Source organism: Cydia strobilella, chromosome 16 (genome assembly GCF_947568885.1).
Source record: "Cydia strobilella chromosome 16, ilCydStro3.1, whole genome shotgun sequence".
In the NCBI taxonomy this organism is placed as follows: domain Eukaryota; kingdom Metazoa; phylum Arthropoda; class Insecta; order Lepidoptera; family Tortricidae; genus Cydia; species Cydia strobilella.
The window spans coordinates 8,099,253-8,117,925 of record NC_086056.1 but is presented as its reverse complement, the minus strand read 5'-3'; the positions used below and the strand labels follow the sequence as shown (position 1 = coordinate 8,117,925).

At 39.5% G+C, this 18,673-nt stretch overlaps 1 protein-coding gene across 4 annotated transcripts in view; it reads left to right on the top strand.

Moving 5' to 3' along the window:
- Positions 1-18,156, top strand: part of LOC134748443 (uncharacterized) — a 461,636-nt gene extending 443,480 nt beyond the window's left edge. The window contains exons 14-27 of one of the 4 annotated variants that reach the window (XM_063683232.1): positions 351-447; positions 698-946; positions 1,874-2,054; positions 8,105-8,210; positions 8,763-8,896; positions 9,545-9,699; positions 10,215-10,415; positions 10,817-10,961; positions 11,758-11,959; positions 12,455-12,590; positions 13,405-13,531; positions 14,035-14,170; positions 15,373-15,501; positions 15,824-15,963. In XM_063683232.1, coding sequence (XP_063539302.1) covers positions 351-447; positions 698-946; positions 1,874-2,054; positions 8,105-8,210; positions 8,763-8,896; positions 9,545-9,699; positions 10,215-10,415; positions 10,817-10,961; positions 11,758-11,959; positions 12,455-12,590; positions 13,405-13,531; positions 14,035-14,170; positions 15,373-15,454 — 1,951 coding nt within the window. In that variant the 3' untranslated portion in view covers positions 15,455-15,501; positions 15,824-15,963. Of the gene's footprint in view, positions 1-350; positions 448-697; positions 947-1,873; positions 2,055-8,104; positions 8,211-8,714; positions 8,897-9,544; positions 9,700-10,214; positions 10,416-10,816; positions 10,962-11,757; positions 11,960-12,454; positions 12,591-13,404; positions 13,532-14,034; positions 14,171-15,372; positions 15,502-15,823 lie in introns of all 4 variants that reach the window. The other 3 variants (XM_063683230.1, XM_063683231.1, XM_063683233.1) reach the window with 3 other exon arrangements.
- The last annotated feature ends 517 nt before the right edge of the window (positions 18,157-18,673 follow it).

Here is an 18,673-nt window from a genome sequence, read left to right as displayed (position 1 = left end):
CGCTTGTTCGCTTTGAATCTGGAGCTCAACATGTTTTGTAGCAACACACCATTTGGCTACTTTTGTCTGTGTTTTAAGTTTGAATTTTTGTGCGATTTCATATTAACCTGGCTTGTTTCCAACTGAACGAAAACATTGTTGTTTATTAGCTTGTGCTAATTGTCGCGAGAATTTTGTATACAACTTTTTAAAGAAGCTGTTTCAGTTTGCACTTTTGTTTTACTTAAACGTTTTAAGCGACAGGCTCAAAAAAAATTGCCTGATTCTAATGTTATTTTTTAATACCATTTAGTACTGCACTGGATTAACTTTCTTGTAGGTGTACTTCAATTATGTCTTGATTGTTACAGGTTTTGTGAGCCAAAGACGGGTCAGCATGGAGTAAAGTGGCGATTACCCGACTTCTCTGGGTGTATTGCAGATTCATTGAAAAACATTTATGAACAGGTATACAATCTTGATAGATGCTTTCATAATAAAATTTACAAAAACTGTAATAGTTAACATAGTACTTGCAATAGATATTTGTCTTATCACCTGATAAAACTATTATTTTTATTTCCTTGGTTACGGTAAAACGTATGACGCCGCGAGCAGCGCCTTCTTGTGCCACTGTTAAACAGTTCCACGATTTATTCTTCGTCTGCTGCATACTAAAATAAATCTATAATAATGACAATCCGTACATCCATTTCAGTTCAACCGAATATACCACGGCTACTCCTGGGGTAACGTGTCCGACATAGCTCGCCAATACGGGGCGGTGCTGCGCTCCCTTCCCTCGCATCCCGGCGAGGGCACCCTGCCCTTACAGCATTCCCGACAAATGCTGTACTACCTGCTCTCCGCCGCCGGAAAGCCAAGGGACCGGACTGAGAGCGTACCGCATCTGCTTAAGATATACGACACACTTTTAAAGCATCCAGATACCTTCTTAGATGAAGAGGTAGGTTCAACGCATTTCGCCCGGCATGTAACGATAATGAAGGTTTTTTTAAGTACATTTCATTTTCAATTCTAAAATCAAGGTTCCTCGGGTCCCCTGTCAAAGGTACATGTCTTCATCGGACCTACATAAAAAACCGGTAGAGAAAAATAAAAATAATGACAAAAAAAAATTAGTTTGTCTGACAATGTCATTCAACAAACATGCGTCCTAACATTATTAATATGGTTAATATATAGGTAGGCCTAATTAAACCACAGCCTCTTCAGCAAAGTAAGCACTGAAACCAAATGGTCAGGCTTACCTCTGTCCATCTATCTGCCTATGTAAATGTTAACCTCATGATATGTCTGTGTAAATTCCTAGATTTAAACCGTCTTATAGTAGATTGTACACCAAGGGGATAAAGCACTGTTTTATGTCACGGGCGCGACATTGAATCCTGAACGTAACGAAGGACTCCCAGTTATGAGTTAATTCCCGAGCGAAGCGAGGGAATTAAGACTGAGTCCTGAGTGCAGTGAAGGATTCAAGCGCCCAGGACAAAAACAGTTTTATTCCCGAGGTATATACTCTACTTTTCTCACCTTATGCGAGACAATAAAAAACAGGCTTACAGCAACTTGTTTCTGCCGGCGTGGCCTTCTTGATTTAACAAATGAAGATCGTGCGAATCTAGTAGGCCGCGGCTTCGGTTTTCGAAAATCGAGTTGGCCATGACCGCTAATTACCTGGCCGCAGGCGGATGCAACACATTTTGCTTAACGAAATTAGACTTTATCGTCATAACAATAAGGATTATGAAATTCCATACAACATTATAACCCGGCTAAAGCCAAGGGATATAATGTCTTGCTTTCGGTGAGGTTTATATGATATATAATCCGGCTTTGTCGAGCATGTGGTGTGAAAAATATTGTATTCCAGAAAATATACGAGCTACAAAACGCCATCGCAGACGCCGCAGGCATGCGAGACAATCACGACCTCCATCTGCACCATTTTGACCATTTCTCCGTGAAAACCAGCCCCGTCTTGGAAGATAACGCTGCACATTTCAAGATGCATGCGGAGCGCACCGGTACGGAGGAATGGCTACTCGCCTCAGGTACGGTACACTACTATTTTCTCAGTAGGTACACAATGTATTTTTTCTACTCGTCGAGTATAATCTGTGTATTACGACTTCATATGCAACACTAGAGATAGAGGGCGCTAGTGTGCTCGTATACACATCAGCTGATACGTATTTACTTTATTAAAATTATTTAAACACAAATAAAGTGCAAGGAAAGTGAATATACCTAAAGAAGAGGTGTCGAAACAACGGTGTAATTGCTCGTTAATCAAAATTCGGCAGGATAATGAAGTAAATAGCAAAAATGTAATTACGCCAACGGACAAAAAATTCAAGTGAACTAGTGAGAAAAAACCTACACTGAGAACCTATTCGGCAGCATCACAGGTCAGTCAGTGCAAACAAGAAGAAAAACAGTGTTTTAAGTGAGAAGTGAACGACCTAAATATCATTGCGAGGTTATATTAAATGATATAAGCAACAAACACAGGTCACCTTGAAGAAATTTTGACAACAGCGCCATCTAGGGACGAGTAGCGGAGTAGACATACGTAACGACGTAACATTCTGAGCGCAACTACTCCACGCTAGAGGGCACATTCGTCAATTATGGAGAATCACATTATGGATATGTTAAAACAAATACAAAAAGATCTGGCCGAACAAAAGAAAAGTATTGAAAACATGGAAGAAAATATTACAACCTCAATCAACCAAAACATTAACGAAAAATTCAATTTTATGGAATCAAAAACAACGGAATTAAGCAAAAAAATTGAACAACAAGAAAATACGATCGAGCACCTAGAAAAACAAATCAAGAAGAAAAACATCATATTATTCGGCGTCCCAGAAACAGAACACAATTACTGGAGCCTGCAAAAACTTATTTTGGATATCTTCAACAACACTATGAAAAGCGGATGTCTATCGGGAGAGATAGAAGACGCAAGAAGAATGGGAAGAAAGAACGAAAAAATTAGGCCCATCGTGGTCACTTTAACAACAATCGGCCGAAAACTTGAAATTCTTAAGGGAAGAAAATCGCTACAAAATACTGGTATATATATCAAAGAAGACTACACAAAAAAAGTACTGCAAAAACGTAAGGAGCTTCAAGAAGAGCTACAAAAACAGCGAGAACAAGGGCAAAAGGTGATACTGAGACACGACAAAATTATCGCACTTAAACATAACAACTCTACAGCTGCCTACAAGAAGAAACCGGCCAAAAGAATTTTGTCGGAATCCCCGGAAGGTCCCAGAAACAATGCGACAAACGAAAAAACATGTAGAGTCAACAACCGATCTACTAAGAAAAACAAAACATACGATATTACATCTTACATGCAAAAACCTACAATGTCAAATTCTGATACTTCGAGCTCTACTTTGGGGAGAGACAAAATACAATTTGAAACACTACAAAGTAGAGCTGATAGGGACACCGATTCCGAATAGCAATTAAAAGGCCTCTCTCACAAATCCTTTACATTCCAAAACGAACAACACAAAAAAGAAACATTAAAGTTCCCCAAGCCGGCTGGTCACCGTGGGGACAGCGACCACAACCCTCCAATCAAAAATAAAAGTTACGAACAGTATTTAAAAATTGCAACATATAACGTCAGATCACTACTATCTACAGAAAAAATGATCGAACTTACTCATGCCTTACAGAAGATACAATTTGATATTCTAGGCCTAGCAGAGGTGAGAAGAAAGGGCTGCTGTATAGAAGAAATGGATAATTATATATTTTGCTACAAAGGCGAAACACAGGGATCGCATGGCGTCGGTTTCCTAATAAACAAAAAACATAAAAACAGTATCTTCAACTTTACGGGCTTCTCAGACAGAGTAGCACTTCTGCAATTGAACTATCAAAACGAAATACTCTCTATAATACAAGTATATGCCCCCACGGAAAGCTCGACAGACGAAGAAATCAGCAGCTTTTACGAAACGCTAGAACAGGCACACGAGATCGCTAGTGAAAAACTGATCGTCATCGGAGACTTTAACGCAAAGATCGGTCTACCAAAAGAAAATGAAGATACCATTATGGGCAAATATGGCTACGGGAAAAGGAATGCAAGAGGAGAAATATTAATACAATACGCAAACGAATACAAGCTAAAGATCATGAACACATATTTCAAGAAGAAAGACAAAAGAAAATGGACGTGGATTTCCCCTGATTTGAAAACGAAAAACGAAATTGATTATATTTTAACAAACAAACCAAAAAACGTAATAAATATAGAAGTTCTAAACAACGTGGCATTTCCGTCGGATCATCGTCTAGTACGAGCTACCTGGAAAATCAACAACGCTATGAAAAAGAGCAGAACTAACTACAAATCTACAAGTAACAGACCTAAAACGGATAAAGAGATCGAATTATATCTGCAAAACTTAGAAAACAACTTACAAGAACTCTATACCTGTCCAAAAAGCTCACAACTACAAACATTCTACGACGCAATAGAAACTGCCATCAAAAATAGCTTACAAATAAATAATAAAAATAATTTAACAAGAGAAAATCGAATCATAAGTCAAAAAACTAAAGAACTAATTAAAAGAAGATCGGAATTAATTAAAATGCAACAAAAGTCAAAAGAAGCTAAACAAGAACTCAGTCAAATATTTAAAATGACTAGTAAAGCGTTAAGGAAAGATTACCAGCTCTACAGAAAAAATGTTATAACGAAAAACTTAAAATGCTATAGAAGCACAAAAAGAGCTTTTAAAGAGCTGAATACTCAAAAAACTTGGATACAAAGCTTAAAATCTAACGACAAAGAGACAAAAACAAGAAAAGACATAATAAACAACGCAACTCAATTTTATAGAGAGCTATACAGCCAAAAAAATAAAAGCTTTCAAGAAATCGAACCATCTAGAGCGACAAACCAATACGAAACCATTAAGCCCATAGAGTCAATAGAGTTACTATCTCACATTAAAAAACTAAAAATGGACAAGAGCCCGGGGCCGGACGGTATTACAAACGAAGCTCTAAAACTTGGAAAATCCCAACTTACCCCGTTTTTGGCAAAGCTCTTCAATATGGTCCTAGACACAGGCGAAGCGCCAGCACAATGGAAAAGCTCTGAAATAGTTTTATTGTATAAAAAAGGCGACTCCAAAGATATTGCTAACTATCGCCCGATCAGCCTCTTATCCACTATATATAAACTGTTCACATCAATTTTACTAAGTAGAATAAACGCTAAAATAGAAACCATTCAACCTATAGAGCAAGCTGGTTTCCGCTCTGGCTTTTCAACAACGGATCATCTTCATGTGATGCAACAAATAATAGAAAAACATAGAGAATTTAAGCAACCTTTATACGTGGCTTTCATCGACTACGCGAAAGCTTTCGATACCATCTCCCACGACTCTATCTGGGAAGCGCTCTACCAAGCCGAAATAAATATCCAATACATTAATGTCCTAAAACACTTGTATAATAATAGCACTAGTAGAGTAAAACTGGAAGCGAGAGGAGATATTATTTCGATATGCAGAGGCGTGAGACAGGGGGATCCCCTCTCACCGAAGCTTTTTATTGCCGTATTAGAGACCATATTCACAAAGCTAAAATGGCAACAGGAGGGAATAAAAGTAAATGGCAGATACCTAAGCCACCTCAGGTTCGCGGATGATATCGTTCTACTCGCCTCCACCAGCAAAAAATTAGAAATAATGATTAACTCCCTCAGAGAAGAAAGCGAGAAAATAGGATTGAAGATGAATGAGAGCAAAACAAAGATTATGACAAATAGCTTCCAACAACCAATTAATCTGGGACATACGACTCTAGAATACGTGGAGCGCTACATATACCTCGGAAAAGAAGTTTCTTTTAGCAATGACAATACACAAGACGAAATAGAACGACGTATAGCCTTAAGCTGGAAAAAGTACTGGTCTTTAAAAGAGATTCTTAAAGGAGACTACCCATTACACATGAAAAAAATAGTGATGGATACCAATATTTTGCCGGCGTTAACATATGGCTGCCAAACCTGGAGTCACACGGTAAAGACGAAAGCCAGAATAACCACTACCCAACGAGCGATGGAAAGGAGCATGCTAAAGCTAAGGAAAATACATAAAGTCAGAAGTGAACGCATAAGAAACAAAACGAAAATCACAGATGCACTAAAATATGCACTTAAAATAAAATGGCGATGGGCCGGCCATGTAGCAAGATACACAGATGAACGGTGGACAAAAGAAGCGACTCTATGGAAAGGTCCCGACGTAAAAAGAAAGGCAGGACGACCACGAAAGCGATGGAGCGACGACATAGTAGCTACGGCCGGTCTAAGATGGCTAAATAAGGCAAAAAACAGAGACGAGTGGAACAAATTGGAGGAGGCCTTTACCCAATAAAGTGGGGTTTCTATCAACTTTTAGTTTTAAATACATAAACATAAAAATAAGTAAAATAATTATACTAACCGAGTAAAATAAGTTTTAAAAAGTAAACATATATATATTAATTAAAATAAATTAACAATATCAAGTGTTACCAAGTTTGTAAGTAGTTGATAAGAAAATAAAAAGGCTTTTTATTTATATTTATTATTATGCAACACTACAACCTTACTCTTTTCAACGTTGAATAGTCTATGGCACTTCCGACTCAAGCATAAGAATTTTATCGATACGGTTTAGTCAATTATAAAAATTTTGAAAATAGAACTTCATACATTTCAGTAAAATATTTCTTGTTTAAGGAGACTCTATTCAAGTCTATTCAATGCAAATTAGCCTACTTAAACACGCTGCTGCGTCGCATCTGCTTTGTGATTGGGTGGCCAACAATTGCTTCATATTTCATAAACGCGCATGTGACACCCTTCATATAGCAACATCCATATCCTACGAAAACCGCTTAGCGTTGCTTGTTAATCTCCATAGGCTACGGTGGCCAAAATCGAGAAAAAAACTGTTTTAAAATTGAATTTAGCGCGGAGCAGGTACCAGGGCCTCATGAGTTACGAGGAGGTGTCGTTGACCAACCCGCCGGGGGCGCCGGGCCCGCGGCGGCCGCGGCCGGGGCGCGTACGAGTATGAAGGTATCGCGGGCCGCGGCAGCTCGCGTATCTTAATTAGCTGTATACTTTTGGTTTGTTTACCTAAGTATATGATTCTACTAGTTGAAACTATAATTTTTTTGTCTCGTAGAAAAAGTATTGTATACAATAGTGATATAATCAAGCTTTTCAATCTCGTACCTTAACTTAAGCAACTCAGCAAGCTTCGTTGCTTAAACACGGTACTCGACTGAAAAGCTCTCTATTATATCACGATTGTATAAAATACTGGTAAGGCGTGATGACCGGCTCCGACAACCACAGGTTGGACGCAGGGAAGAAGTGTTAGGTTAGAAGGAAGTCTTTTAACTAGTGTTTAAGTGCGCACTTGGTTAATAACTACTGAAAGGCTTAAACTATTTAATCGCTGAAAAATTCGAAGTAATTTTTTTTTCTACTCGTCGACTATTACCCATTGAACGCCAAGAACCCCTAAAGGTGTCGTTACTAGTCGTGCCCACAGCGCCAAGGACAACTATAGGTGTTATGGCGGACGCTGTCAAAGTAACCTTCACACTTTCCAGTAAGGTTTACATTAATTAGCCCCCTTCCACCCGGGAGCTTGGCGTTTGAGTAATGTTTGTGTTTATGACATAAAGCGTTCAAAAGGTTAATGGTTGGATTAAGACTTCGTATACCAAACTATAATCGCATTTTCACTATGACTTCGTTACGAAATGCTTTAGTGCACTATAATAAATTTGACCAATCACGTTTCGCCGCGGTCAAGAGAACAAAGCCAAAGGAAAGAACAAAATCTTCTATTCTTTTATCTATTGAGATACTTACCTAATTTAGGTCTAATTATTTAGGTACATAGTAGAAAAAGTACTTATGTATTATTTTAGTTGACTCATAGAAAAAGTGTGGTATACAATAGTGAAATAATCATATAAAATTGTGTCGTTGTTTTCTCCCAAATTTGTAGCGTGTAGGTGCTAATAACAATTCATTATATTTCAGTGGGCGTAGAGCTGGTGAGAAGGAACGGGAATGCGTCAGTTATAGCCATTCAATATTACAACCTTGGCACTCGGCTGCCTTCGCTGGGCAGGTCTATTGAGTTCAAGTAAGTTGTAGTTATTTCTAACATTATTTACCGATCTAAGTATACGTAAATACGAATGGTTTATTAATTGTAGAAGTTTGTACATTCTAAGAAAAAAAAACCCGGCTCGAGTTTGTCAACTGAAGTAGATGGCGCTGAACACTGGCATATATTTTGTTGTCACTGAATTGTCTAACACAGGGGTTCCTAAACTGTGCGACGCGGCGCCCAGTGCGCCGTAGACAGTAGATAGGGGCGCCGTGAGGCAATCCTCTTCACCATGTACCTTTGTACCTATCTATTTCGAATAGCCTAACAAAATTAGGACGCCGAGGTAAAAAAATTTTTTTGATAACCAGACTTACTGCTAACTCTTTGGTAAATTAACCACATAGATTCCTAAATTTTAAAAGGAGCTAGGTTACGTTTTCTTGATGCCTATCTTAATTATTTTCAAAGTATATGTTATTTTGTCATTCATTTGCATTAAATTAACCACTGCATTAATTTTGTATGATTTATTAGTAATAATGAGGCGATATCCGGGCGCAGTTGTAGCGGATCTACTTGTAGGAGCGGACGCGAGATGGAGTTCCTGGAGGCGTCGCCGCAGACGCAGCTGTGGGGCGCCGGCGCCGGCGTCGACCGCGCGCTGCCGCACACCGTCACGCTGCTCTTCACGCACGTGCATAACTACAGCGCCGTCGGTGAGTCACTCAATATTCATTATCGACATATTCTAATAATTTTCCTAATCTTCATTTATTTAACCATTAATTTGACGTTTCGTAGATCAAACTATAATGGCACAATTTATAATGATGGGACAATATTCGTTATATAACGATTTAGAGGACTATAATATTCATCATGCGACAATTTAGTGAGCTGCAATAATTATTAGATAACACTTACTACATAAGGTCGTCTGAAAGAGATCGCTCTTTAGCGATAAGGCCGCCTGTTGTTTACCTTTGTCTTCATGTATTATTTGTGTTTTCATGTACATTTATTCTGAGGTTGTGCAATAAAGAGGATTTGTATTGTATTGTACATATATTTTAATTATAAATAGGTATTAATTTATTATAACAGCAATTAGGGTTACATATATACAAATACAAATAGGCTTAAAAATAATAATACAAACTAGGTATAAATAAACTTAAAATAAAGGCCCTATAAATAAAACACGGCCTCCAAGTGACTGCCGATGGACAGTGACTTGACTTGTTTGTACATATATTGGCTATGTATGATTCATAGAAAAACTATTGTATGCATAAACATAAACTACTATTGTTCCACAATCTTCAAACCAGAGAAATTACCGACCGTTTTTTTTTCTTTATCAGCATCGAAGCTGGCCTGCGGCGTACGCACGGTGGAGGAGCCGCGCGCGTGGAGCACAAAGGCTTGCGAAGTGCGAGTCACCGAGCCTACGCATGTGACGTGCCGCTGCCGAGGGTTGGGCACTTATGCGTTGTTCACCATAGCTAGGTCCACTCTAGTAAGTTTTGACGTCAACTTTTTAAAAGGTGGATTTTTTTAAATTCTGTAAGAACATGTTCCAATTCGGAATGTACAGCGGCTCACTGCTCAAGAAGGTCTCGGATTATTTGGACTTACTGGGGATGGCCATTGTGTGGCGCTTGTGATAAAAATAAGCCGGCTAATCTTACGAGTAGCTATTCTCTGGAAGACTCTTTAAAAGTTTCTTCTGATAGCACAAGACAAGCAAAGCTTTGCATGTCTTGTGTCCCCCACGGCAAATCTTCTAGACGTAACAGCAGAGTCCAAGTTACTGTCGGGCAAAAAAGAGTAGAAATTAAAACGTGACAACACCAGTGTCGTCCCGTTTTTCTTAGATTTATTTGAAAGGGACGACACTACAGTGTTGCCACTTTTTAATTTCTACTCTTTTTTACTACTATAACTCTTATAACTTTTGGATAGACTACTCAGCTGTAAAGTTTTGAGCTTACTAAGTAAGCTTAATAAGTGTATTATTTCTATCCATTTCAGACTGATGTGGAAAAAGATCTCCGTGGAATAGTGAAGATCACAGTCGGCCTCGGTGGCGCCATGTGCTTGGCGGCAGCAGCGCTACAGGTGCTGGGGCTAGCGTCGGGGAGGAAGGCGCGGCTACCCGTGCTACTGAAGGCGGCCACAGCAGGAACACATTCCGCAGCGCTCTTTGCGTTACTCGAGTGCGATACTGGAGAGGTTTGTATTAAATCCGTGACATTACTTTGTAGCGGTTTTAGCACTGTTGGAAATGATATTGGGCCGGGCAGATTATTGGATATATGGGAAACTAAAAAAATCACAGTCTTAAGATATGGAGTTAGCTTCGAGCGAGATGGCGTTGTTATCCGTTTTGTTGAATGCTATCCGCTCTGCTAAGACCATAGAGAAAAATATTCCGCAGCGTAATTTATGCTACAGAAGCAGTTTTAAGCAGTTTTGGAGTTTTATGTCTAGCTACGCAGCGCCACTATCCTAAGTTCTACACGGACCTAACTTTGGACAGTTATCGCGCTACAATCCTACTTCAAAAACACTACTTATCAACCTGCTTACCGTAAGTAATCAAACACGAGACAGGCTAATTAAGTTTTTTGCAGGATGAAGCATGCCCGGGCGCACTGGGCTGGGTGTGCGCGGCGTGCTGGTGCGCCGGCTGCGCGGCGTTGTGCGCACAGCCGCTGCTGCTGCAAGCCGAGTTGGCCGGCCGTCAGCAACGGGCGCCGTCCGTGGGGCTCCTAGCAGGTATGGACAGGCTTCTTAAACATGCGGGTTGATCGGTGTGGACAATATAATTCAAATAACTAAAACAAATTGTGAAGAATGCTTCCTAAAGGATTATTGCCAAAATTTAAGTTAGTAGTTTTTTTTTTAATTTATTAGCCTACTTTGGTGTCCCACTGCTGGGCAAAGGCCTCCCCTCGTTTTCTCCACTCGACCCTGTCATCGGCATTTTCCCACCATTTGGGGTAGAATGCGTCCAAGTCGTCCCGCCATCTCCTTTTTGGTCTGCCTGCGTGTGTGTAGTTTTTTTACTAAGTAAAAAAGTTACTATCAAAATATTTTAATATACGCTTTTTTTCTGACTACTGTCTGCATTTGTTTGCGTTTTCCTATTATGACCAACAAGTTCCTGTGAACACCATCCGACTGCATCATCAGATCAGCTCACTGTCACCGAAATGACCAAAGTATACCGAATTCTAGCTCAAACGTCTTTGAATAACTTGGCAATAAGTTACCAGCTTTAAATCTAATGGAAACACTATACTTATACCTACTATAAAGTTACCTGACTACCGGTTATTTTTAGGGTTCCGTAAGCAAAGGGTAAAAACGGGACCCTATTACTAAGACTCCGCTGTCCGTCTGTCCGTTTGTCTGTCACTAGGCTGTATCTCATGAATCGGGATAGCTAGACAGTTGAAATTTTCACAGATGATGTATTTCTGTTGCCGCTACAACAACAAATACTAAAAAGTACGGAACCCTCGTTGGGCGAGTCCGACTCGCACTTGTCCGGTTTTTTGTTTTATTCCAGGCGTGTGCACTCTGGCGTGGCTGACGGCGCGGTTATGGGGCGGTGCGCCTCTACAACTCGGCGCAGCGGCGCAAGCTGTGTGCGCGGCCGGCTGCGCGCTGCTAGCTTTGCTGTGCCTCGCGCTTGCTGTGTGCGCTGCGTTGCGATTACGCACTATCACACATAAGGTTCCTGCCGAACGTCGGAGCTACCTCGCTGACCGGTTAGTACATATTTCATCACATAGAAAATATAAACATAGACTACATCAGATAATCTATCGCTTTTACTGATGAATAATTAGGGGCAGTCACTTCAGCTGAAACCAAACGATAAAGCAATTAACAGCTTTCAGTTTCATCCAAACTGTTCTAATAGAAAATCAAGTTTTGAATAGTTATGGCACGTCTACTACCATAAGACTGAGACTATCTTATTTTACCTGTTCCACATGAAATGCTGCCAGCACAGGTTGAGGCATAGGTATCGTAACTCCAAAAACATGCGTATCCTGCTACGCCATACGTCTTCATGTGATTTTTCACGATGCGGTGACATTTTATCGCATCGTATCACGACAACACTATGTCGTGTTATGTAATATAGTGCTTTAAACCATAAAGTAAAACAGAATCCAAATCAGTATCAGGTTAGAAGGACAATTTTTTTAATTAATTAATGTTTATGTATAATTCAGAATGTAATTTATGTAATGCAGGACGCGCGTGGTTCGACACACGCTAGCGTTGCTGCTAACTACTTCAGCAGCGCAAGCGGCGGGCGTGGCGTACGCGCAGCCGGGCGAGCGGCGCATTTCGCACGTCGCTGCGCTTTCCGCCGCGGCTCTTGCCAACGTACGTACCGATTCTCCTCAGTCATTGACCACTTTCATGTCATTACAATAAGATTTATGATTCGGAACAGTTTTTTTTATTATTAGGCTCTGATGCTAAACAAAAACTGCGTAGAGTTCTTGTCAAGAACTAAAGGATCTAAACCACCGTGCACCATAGAATAGTACATTGCCTAAGCGCAACTTTACTCTAATATTGTTAAGATGAAAACCCCTAGACAAAACTTTACTTCACTGCCACATATTATGATGTATAAAGTGGTGTGTAATAACACTAATAACGTAAAAATGACGGTGACGCCGACGACTCCCAGGCCAGTGCTGAAAAATGTAAAACCGGTGTCCTGAGAATAAACTGAAATTGCTTTAAACTCGTACGTTGATGGTTTTATAAATTGTATATGCAGATGCCTATCACAATAAAAAAATCAACGATGATCAACTCTGGCTAACGTGGGACTCGAATCTACATCTTTGGATTGCCGGTCCAACGCATTACCAATTTTGCCAGCGAACCATCCGTCGTTCACCGAGAATTTATTTATTGCAAGTGACACTGCGTCACTAGCGACCTCTGCACTTCAAGGTTTACAACCTTAACCACCTCTGAGGACATGCGTTGGCGCATGACTAACCTCCTGACCACACAACCATAGTTGTGTTAAGCCGGCTCGACTCTGTTTTCATTGTGATTGACATCTGCATATACAGGTTATAAATTGTAATGTGGTACGTTCCACAATAAAAAAGGAAAAATTCAATGTTTGTTAAAAACGTATTGATATATTAACAGTAACTTCAATGTTTTTGTTTAGGGCGTCGCTATGTTAATATGCTACGTAATTCGCGACGAGGAGTGCCTGCGATCAGCCAGGCGCGCACTGTCTATGGGCGAGCCTAGGGAATGGCAAGACTCGCCTGCTGGCGATACGTCGCTTAGTTGTAAGTAATCAAAGACAATCTACTTTTCTAGTTTAGTAATATGAGTTTATGATAATCATTCGTAGACCGCTGGCACCTTTGGATATCGATTCCAAATACAGTTGGCCCATTAATATACAAGTTCAAAACGGCAGCCATTTAAGTGGGTATTAAAGAGCTATTGTTTTTTTTTAAGTTTAAGAAGAAAAATCTTGCCCTCGGACTTACCAGCTTAAGTAGCTGGTAAGTCCGCTGTACCACTGTGTATTTGTGGTCACCATAATTACCAATCTTAATCTTTTCGCCGTCAATGAAAAAAGCTACGTGGCACCCCCACGCCACGCAAGTTTTATGTCGTACTCCTTCAATTTCGTATGCTGGCAGGTGGGGTTCGAGTTGTTGGCGGCGGAAGGGTTCAACTTTTAACAACCAGAGCTAAAGCATAATGTATGAAGTCGTACAGTGCAATCTACATTAGCTGTCAATTTCAAAGACTATTCCTACGGAACTGTTTGCCTTTCCAGTGTACATAAAGCAAGGTGGTGAGGTGGAGAGCCGCGGTGGCGTGGGGACCTTGGAGTCTTCCCCGACGCCCTCGTCGCCCGGCGGCTACTGGCGCGCGCCCGCGCCGGGGCTCGGGACGCCCACTCGACTGCACAGGTACCTACTCTCATCTCTACACGACCTATCAATCATGACTCTAAGAATCTTGTCGGAAAACAATGTCTGTTAAAAGAGTTGCTAAGAGTGACTAAGTGGTATCTTTGTACTAGTCTCGATCATGAATGTCTGTCATCATCCTCCTCATCCCCCTAGCGTTATCCCGGCATTTTTGCCACGGCTCTCCTGGGGAGCCTGGGGTCTATTCGGCAACCTAATTCAAAGAACTGACATAGGCGCTAGTGTTTAAAAAGCGACTGCCATCTTACTTTCCAACCCAGATGTGAACTAAGGTTTACTGGGACCTGTCAGGTTTCTTCACGACGTTTTCCATTACCGAAAAACAATTGGTAGATAGATATCAAATGATACTTATTTCGTATGCAACAATCTCATTGGTACTCTTTGAATGTGAAAAGCGTGTGTGCCTTACCACTAGACCACCAACGCTTCCATGAATTAACTTTGGAACTAGTAACTTGTATTGTAGTTTTAATGTGACCAAGGATGAATTTATTGAAGATAAACTAATCTTATAAGTTACTAGCGACCCGCCCCGGCTTCGCACGGGTGCAATGCTGATGCACACGTATTATAAACCTTCCTCTTGAATCACTATCTATTGAAAAAACCGCATCAAAACCCGTTGCGTAGTTTTAAAAATCTAAGCATACGAGTACATATATCCAGACAGCAGGAAGCGACTTTGTTTTATACTATGTAGTGATATAGTTATTTGTGCAACAAGAGAGAAAAGTTGATTTTTCTTGCGAGGGACTCAAAAACACGAGATGTAAAATAACTTTGCTCTCGTGTTGCACACATAATTTTTCACCTCAGTAGTGAGAACATATTAAAGGTTATGTATTTCGAATTACACAGAATAAACAGAAAAAAAAGTATTATAATATGTACGATACGATACGAGACGAAAGTAGGCTTGTTCGAGCTGCTGAGGTGAAAAAACAATAGTGCTACTGCTAAGTTACTTATTTATGTTTATTTTTTTTAAACTTTTTTGCACATAAAAAAATAAATGATTATGATTATTAAAAGAGTACAACAGGCGGACTTAATGCCATTATAGGCATTATTTATCATTCAAGTTATATTTTTGAACATCATGTTTTATTTTTTTAGTATTGATTTTAACCATAATTACTAGTGGTTTTTGTTGAAATTATTTTATTTTGTTTACTTAGCCTGCGCCATCTTACCGCTGAGCAAAGACCTCCCTCTAAGAGTTCCACATCCCGATATCTCATGCAACCGGCCCGTCGTTAAGAAATGATTTTATCTGCGACTGGGCGTTGCAGCGATCGTCTTGTCTAGTGAGTAGCTTAACCTAATCCACCTTCGAACCAATTATAGTCTGATGGCATTCCATGCTGTATTGTCTCCATGCTTTTGTGTCTTTAAACAATAACAAAGTCCCGCTCTGCTATTAAATAATAATACTGATGTATCAGTATCACCCACGTATATACGCAGATCCTGCAGTTTTCCTAACTCATGCTTACCTCCGCACACTTTTTAGCACCTTCATTATGTTCATTGCGTTCGGTCACCCTTTATTTACGAATAAGTTTGCAGATTTAAATGATTTCGTATATTTTTAGTTGACTTGACTCAAGTGATATGTGCATGTAACAGGCGGCAGTCGACGCCGGACAGCCGTGCGGACATCGTGCGCTGCGTGGAGTACAAGGAGACAGTGCTGAGCCCGCATCGCTACGAGCGCCACTCGCGCGCCGTGTGCGACCTCATCCCGCGCGCCGCTCACCTGGCGCGTGTCGCACACCCCGCACACGCCGCACACCCCGCACACCTCGCACACCCCGCGCAGCCCGAGTACCTGGCGCGCGTGTGCCTCGAGCTCGACGCCACCCCCGTCTCGCCCCAGGACCCGCCCGCTCCTCTCCTCACCTGCTCCGTCGACTTCGAACCCTACACCGAAAAACGATTCGATACCGCCAAAGAAAACTGCACACTCTGTGTTCAGTCCAACCCGGACGTCTCCAAAATACCCTCGCCGCCCATCAAGAGCTGCCTAAAAAAATCTAGCAAAAATCAAGAATTCACGTCCAGTATATCCCTCCCCTCCATGGAAATATTGAATGACGAGTCCAAGTCTAAGTCCGACATCGAGCAGGTGAACAGGGAGTGGAACAAGGCCTACGAATCGCCCGAGACCGACCGGATGTTAAACAAGATATCCAACGATCTGGATTTTCTATTAAATAGAACTCAGGACGCTAGCGTTAATGTAATACTTGACCAAATCGAGGAGGCCCCCACGTAGGATACGGAGTGAAACATTAGAGACGGTAGACTTTAGCCATGTAAGTAAACGAATAACATGGAAACAGGGGTGCAACATGCCACTAGGATAATATGTACATATTAAAAGTGTTTTATAGATAATTAAAAAAAATGTATCATTGTGCATGCGATTTATATGAATTATTCCTTTTTGTAAACTTTAATAATGTTATTTGGAGATATAAATTAAAACAAGTCTAGGTATCTACACATATAAAACCGGGAGCATAGACGCGGCATAATAGGAACGCCCAAAGCTGAGAAAAATATCGTTGGTGTGGGATTGACAGCTGAATTAGATTGCGCTGTACGAGTGAATGTGCAACCTCGAAAAATACGCAATACCTATACATTGTAAAGCGATAAGGTTTGACAATACCCTTAACGTATGGCTCAATGTAGTGCTAGATGGTATTACATGGAGCCATACGTTAATTCAGCCTTCGAACCTATATACTTACTTTACTCTTTGCTTCGAACCCAGCTTAAGATATCTCGGAGCGCTCTGTGTGTCTTATTATCCCCGTGTCGGCTCGGTACGATTAAGCGATCAAGTTTGAAACTAGTCAAATTCTAAAGTGTGCGATAAATAAGGTTGTTAGCATAATTTAAACACATTGTGATCAGTAATCTTAAATGGGTTATTTATACAATTTAGCTTTATAAAAGAACATATTTAATAATTTTCCGTGTCAGTATTTAATTTACGTTAATATACCTATTTATATGAGTAGATATATCATCATAACAAATGTGATAAATTTATGATAATTTAAGATGTACTTACGCGAATTTATCGTTTTGATACGGAATCACACAAGAAGAATGAGGATATATTTTTTTAGGTTGTAGGTACTACGTAGGTATATAACACTAATTGTTTTAATTTATCGAACATTTTACTTATAAAATTTTTCGTTATTCATATCTCCCTGGCGATGTGCTTAAGAAAGGTGTAAAATAAAGGTGTACCTAGTGAACGTCAGCTACGTTGGTAGATCGAATAAAACAGAAAAAAATGTAGTATTTCATTCCCGACTGAATTTTTATAAACGGTCAGAACTTGGACTTTTGGCAGAGAAGAAAGAATATGTAAGGCGTCTCCTGTCAAAATGTTCTAAACTTGACCCATGCTTGAACCTCAGCCTAACTGAAATAATTTCTTTCAATATCCAAATACGCAAACGTGTCGAATTTTAATAAGATTGAACATATGAATTTCGTATCAAAGACATAAAAGTATTAGCTTAATTTACAGACATGTAATTGTATGTGTCTAATGTAGTTAGTATAATTGTAAACCAAATGTCATGCTGTCACTCATTTTATTAATTTACTTTTTACCTTTTTGTAATAAAACTTTTTATAAAGTGGTTTTCACGCACAGCACTAATCATAAATTAGTTATTACATTTAAGTTATTATTGATCACCCACCTTAATTATATGTGATGATATTATAAATTACTTAATTCTTAATAGGTCTTATACAATTTAACAGTGGTACCTTATCTCTTCGTTGTAAATATAGATACGTAAATCAATTACTTATTAAATGTGTTTAAAGTAGAATAGGTAATTTAAGATATCTAAACGAATTATATTTTATGTTAAATCGGGTACATACAATATATTTTTATTTACAATAAATTTTTTACAATTGAATTTTGTTGTTTCATTGGAAGGTCTTTTGTCCAGACTTATTTGCTTGTGGCAATAAAACTCTTATAAAACGTGTAATAAAATATGTTTTATTTAAAGCTCAACTAGCATAAATTAACATAAGCAGATACAATTTACAAAACAATAGCTAAAACCAGGCAAATAAATTTATAACATTGTTCTTCATTAATACATCGATATTATACTTCGGATTGTGCATTAACAAAATTTTGTGAATAAATTACTTGGACACTAATTTTATACAAGTAGGAATATAAACATGACTATTTGTTGTTAAGACCATCTGATTTCATTACATTAGCGTGTTGACCATGCTCGGTACACAAGTAGCCTTAATGTGGGTTAGTAACTTAGTATCTGTTGGATAAGAATTAACGTAACTGTTCCTATTAACCACCAATTCGCGAAATAATCCAAAACCCACAGTGAAAATTTTGACGATTAGATAAACAACTGATACTAAATTAATAAACTCTGAAACGATCGTATTTGTCGTGCT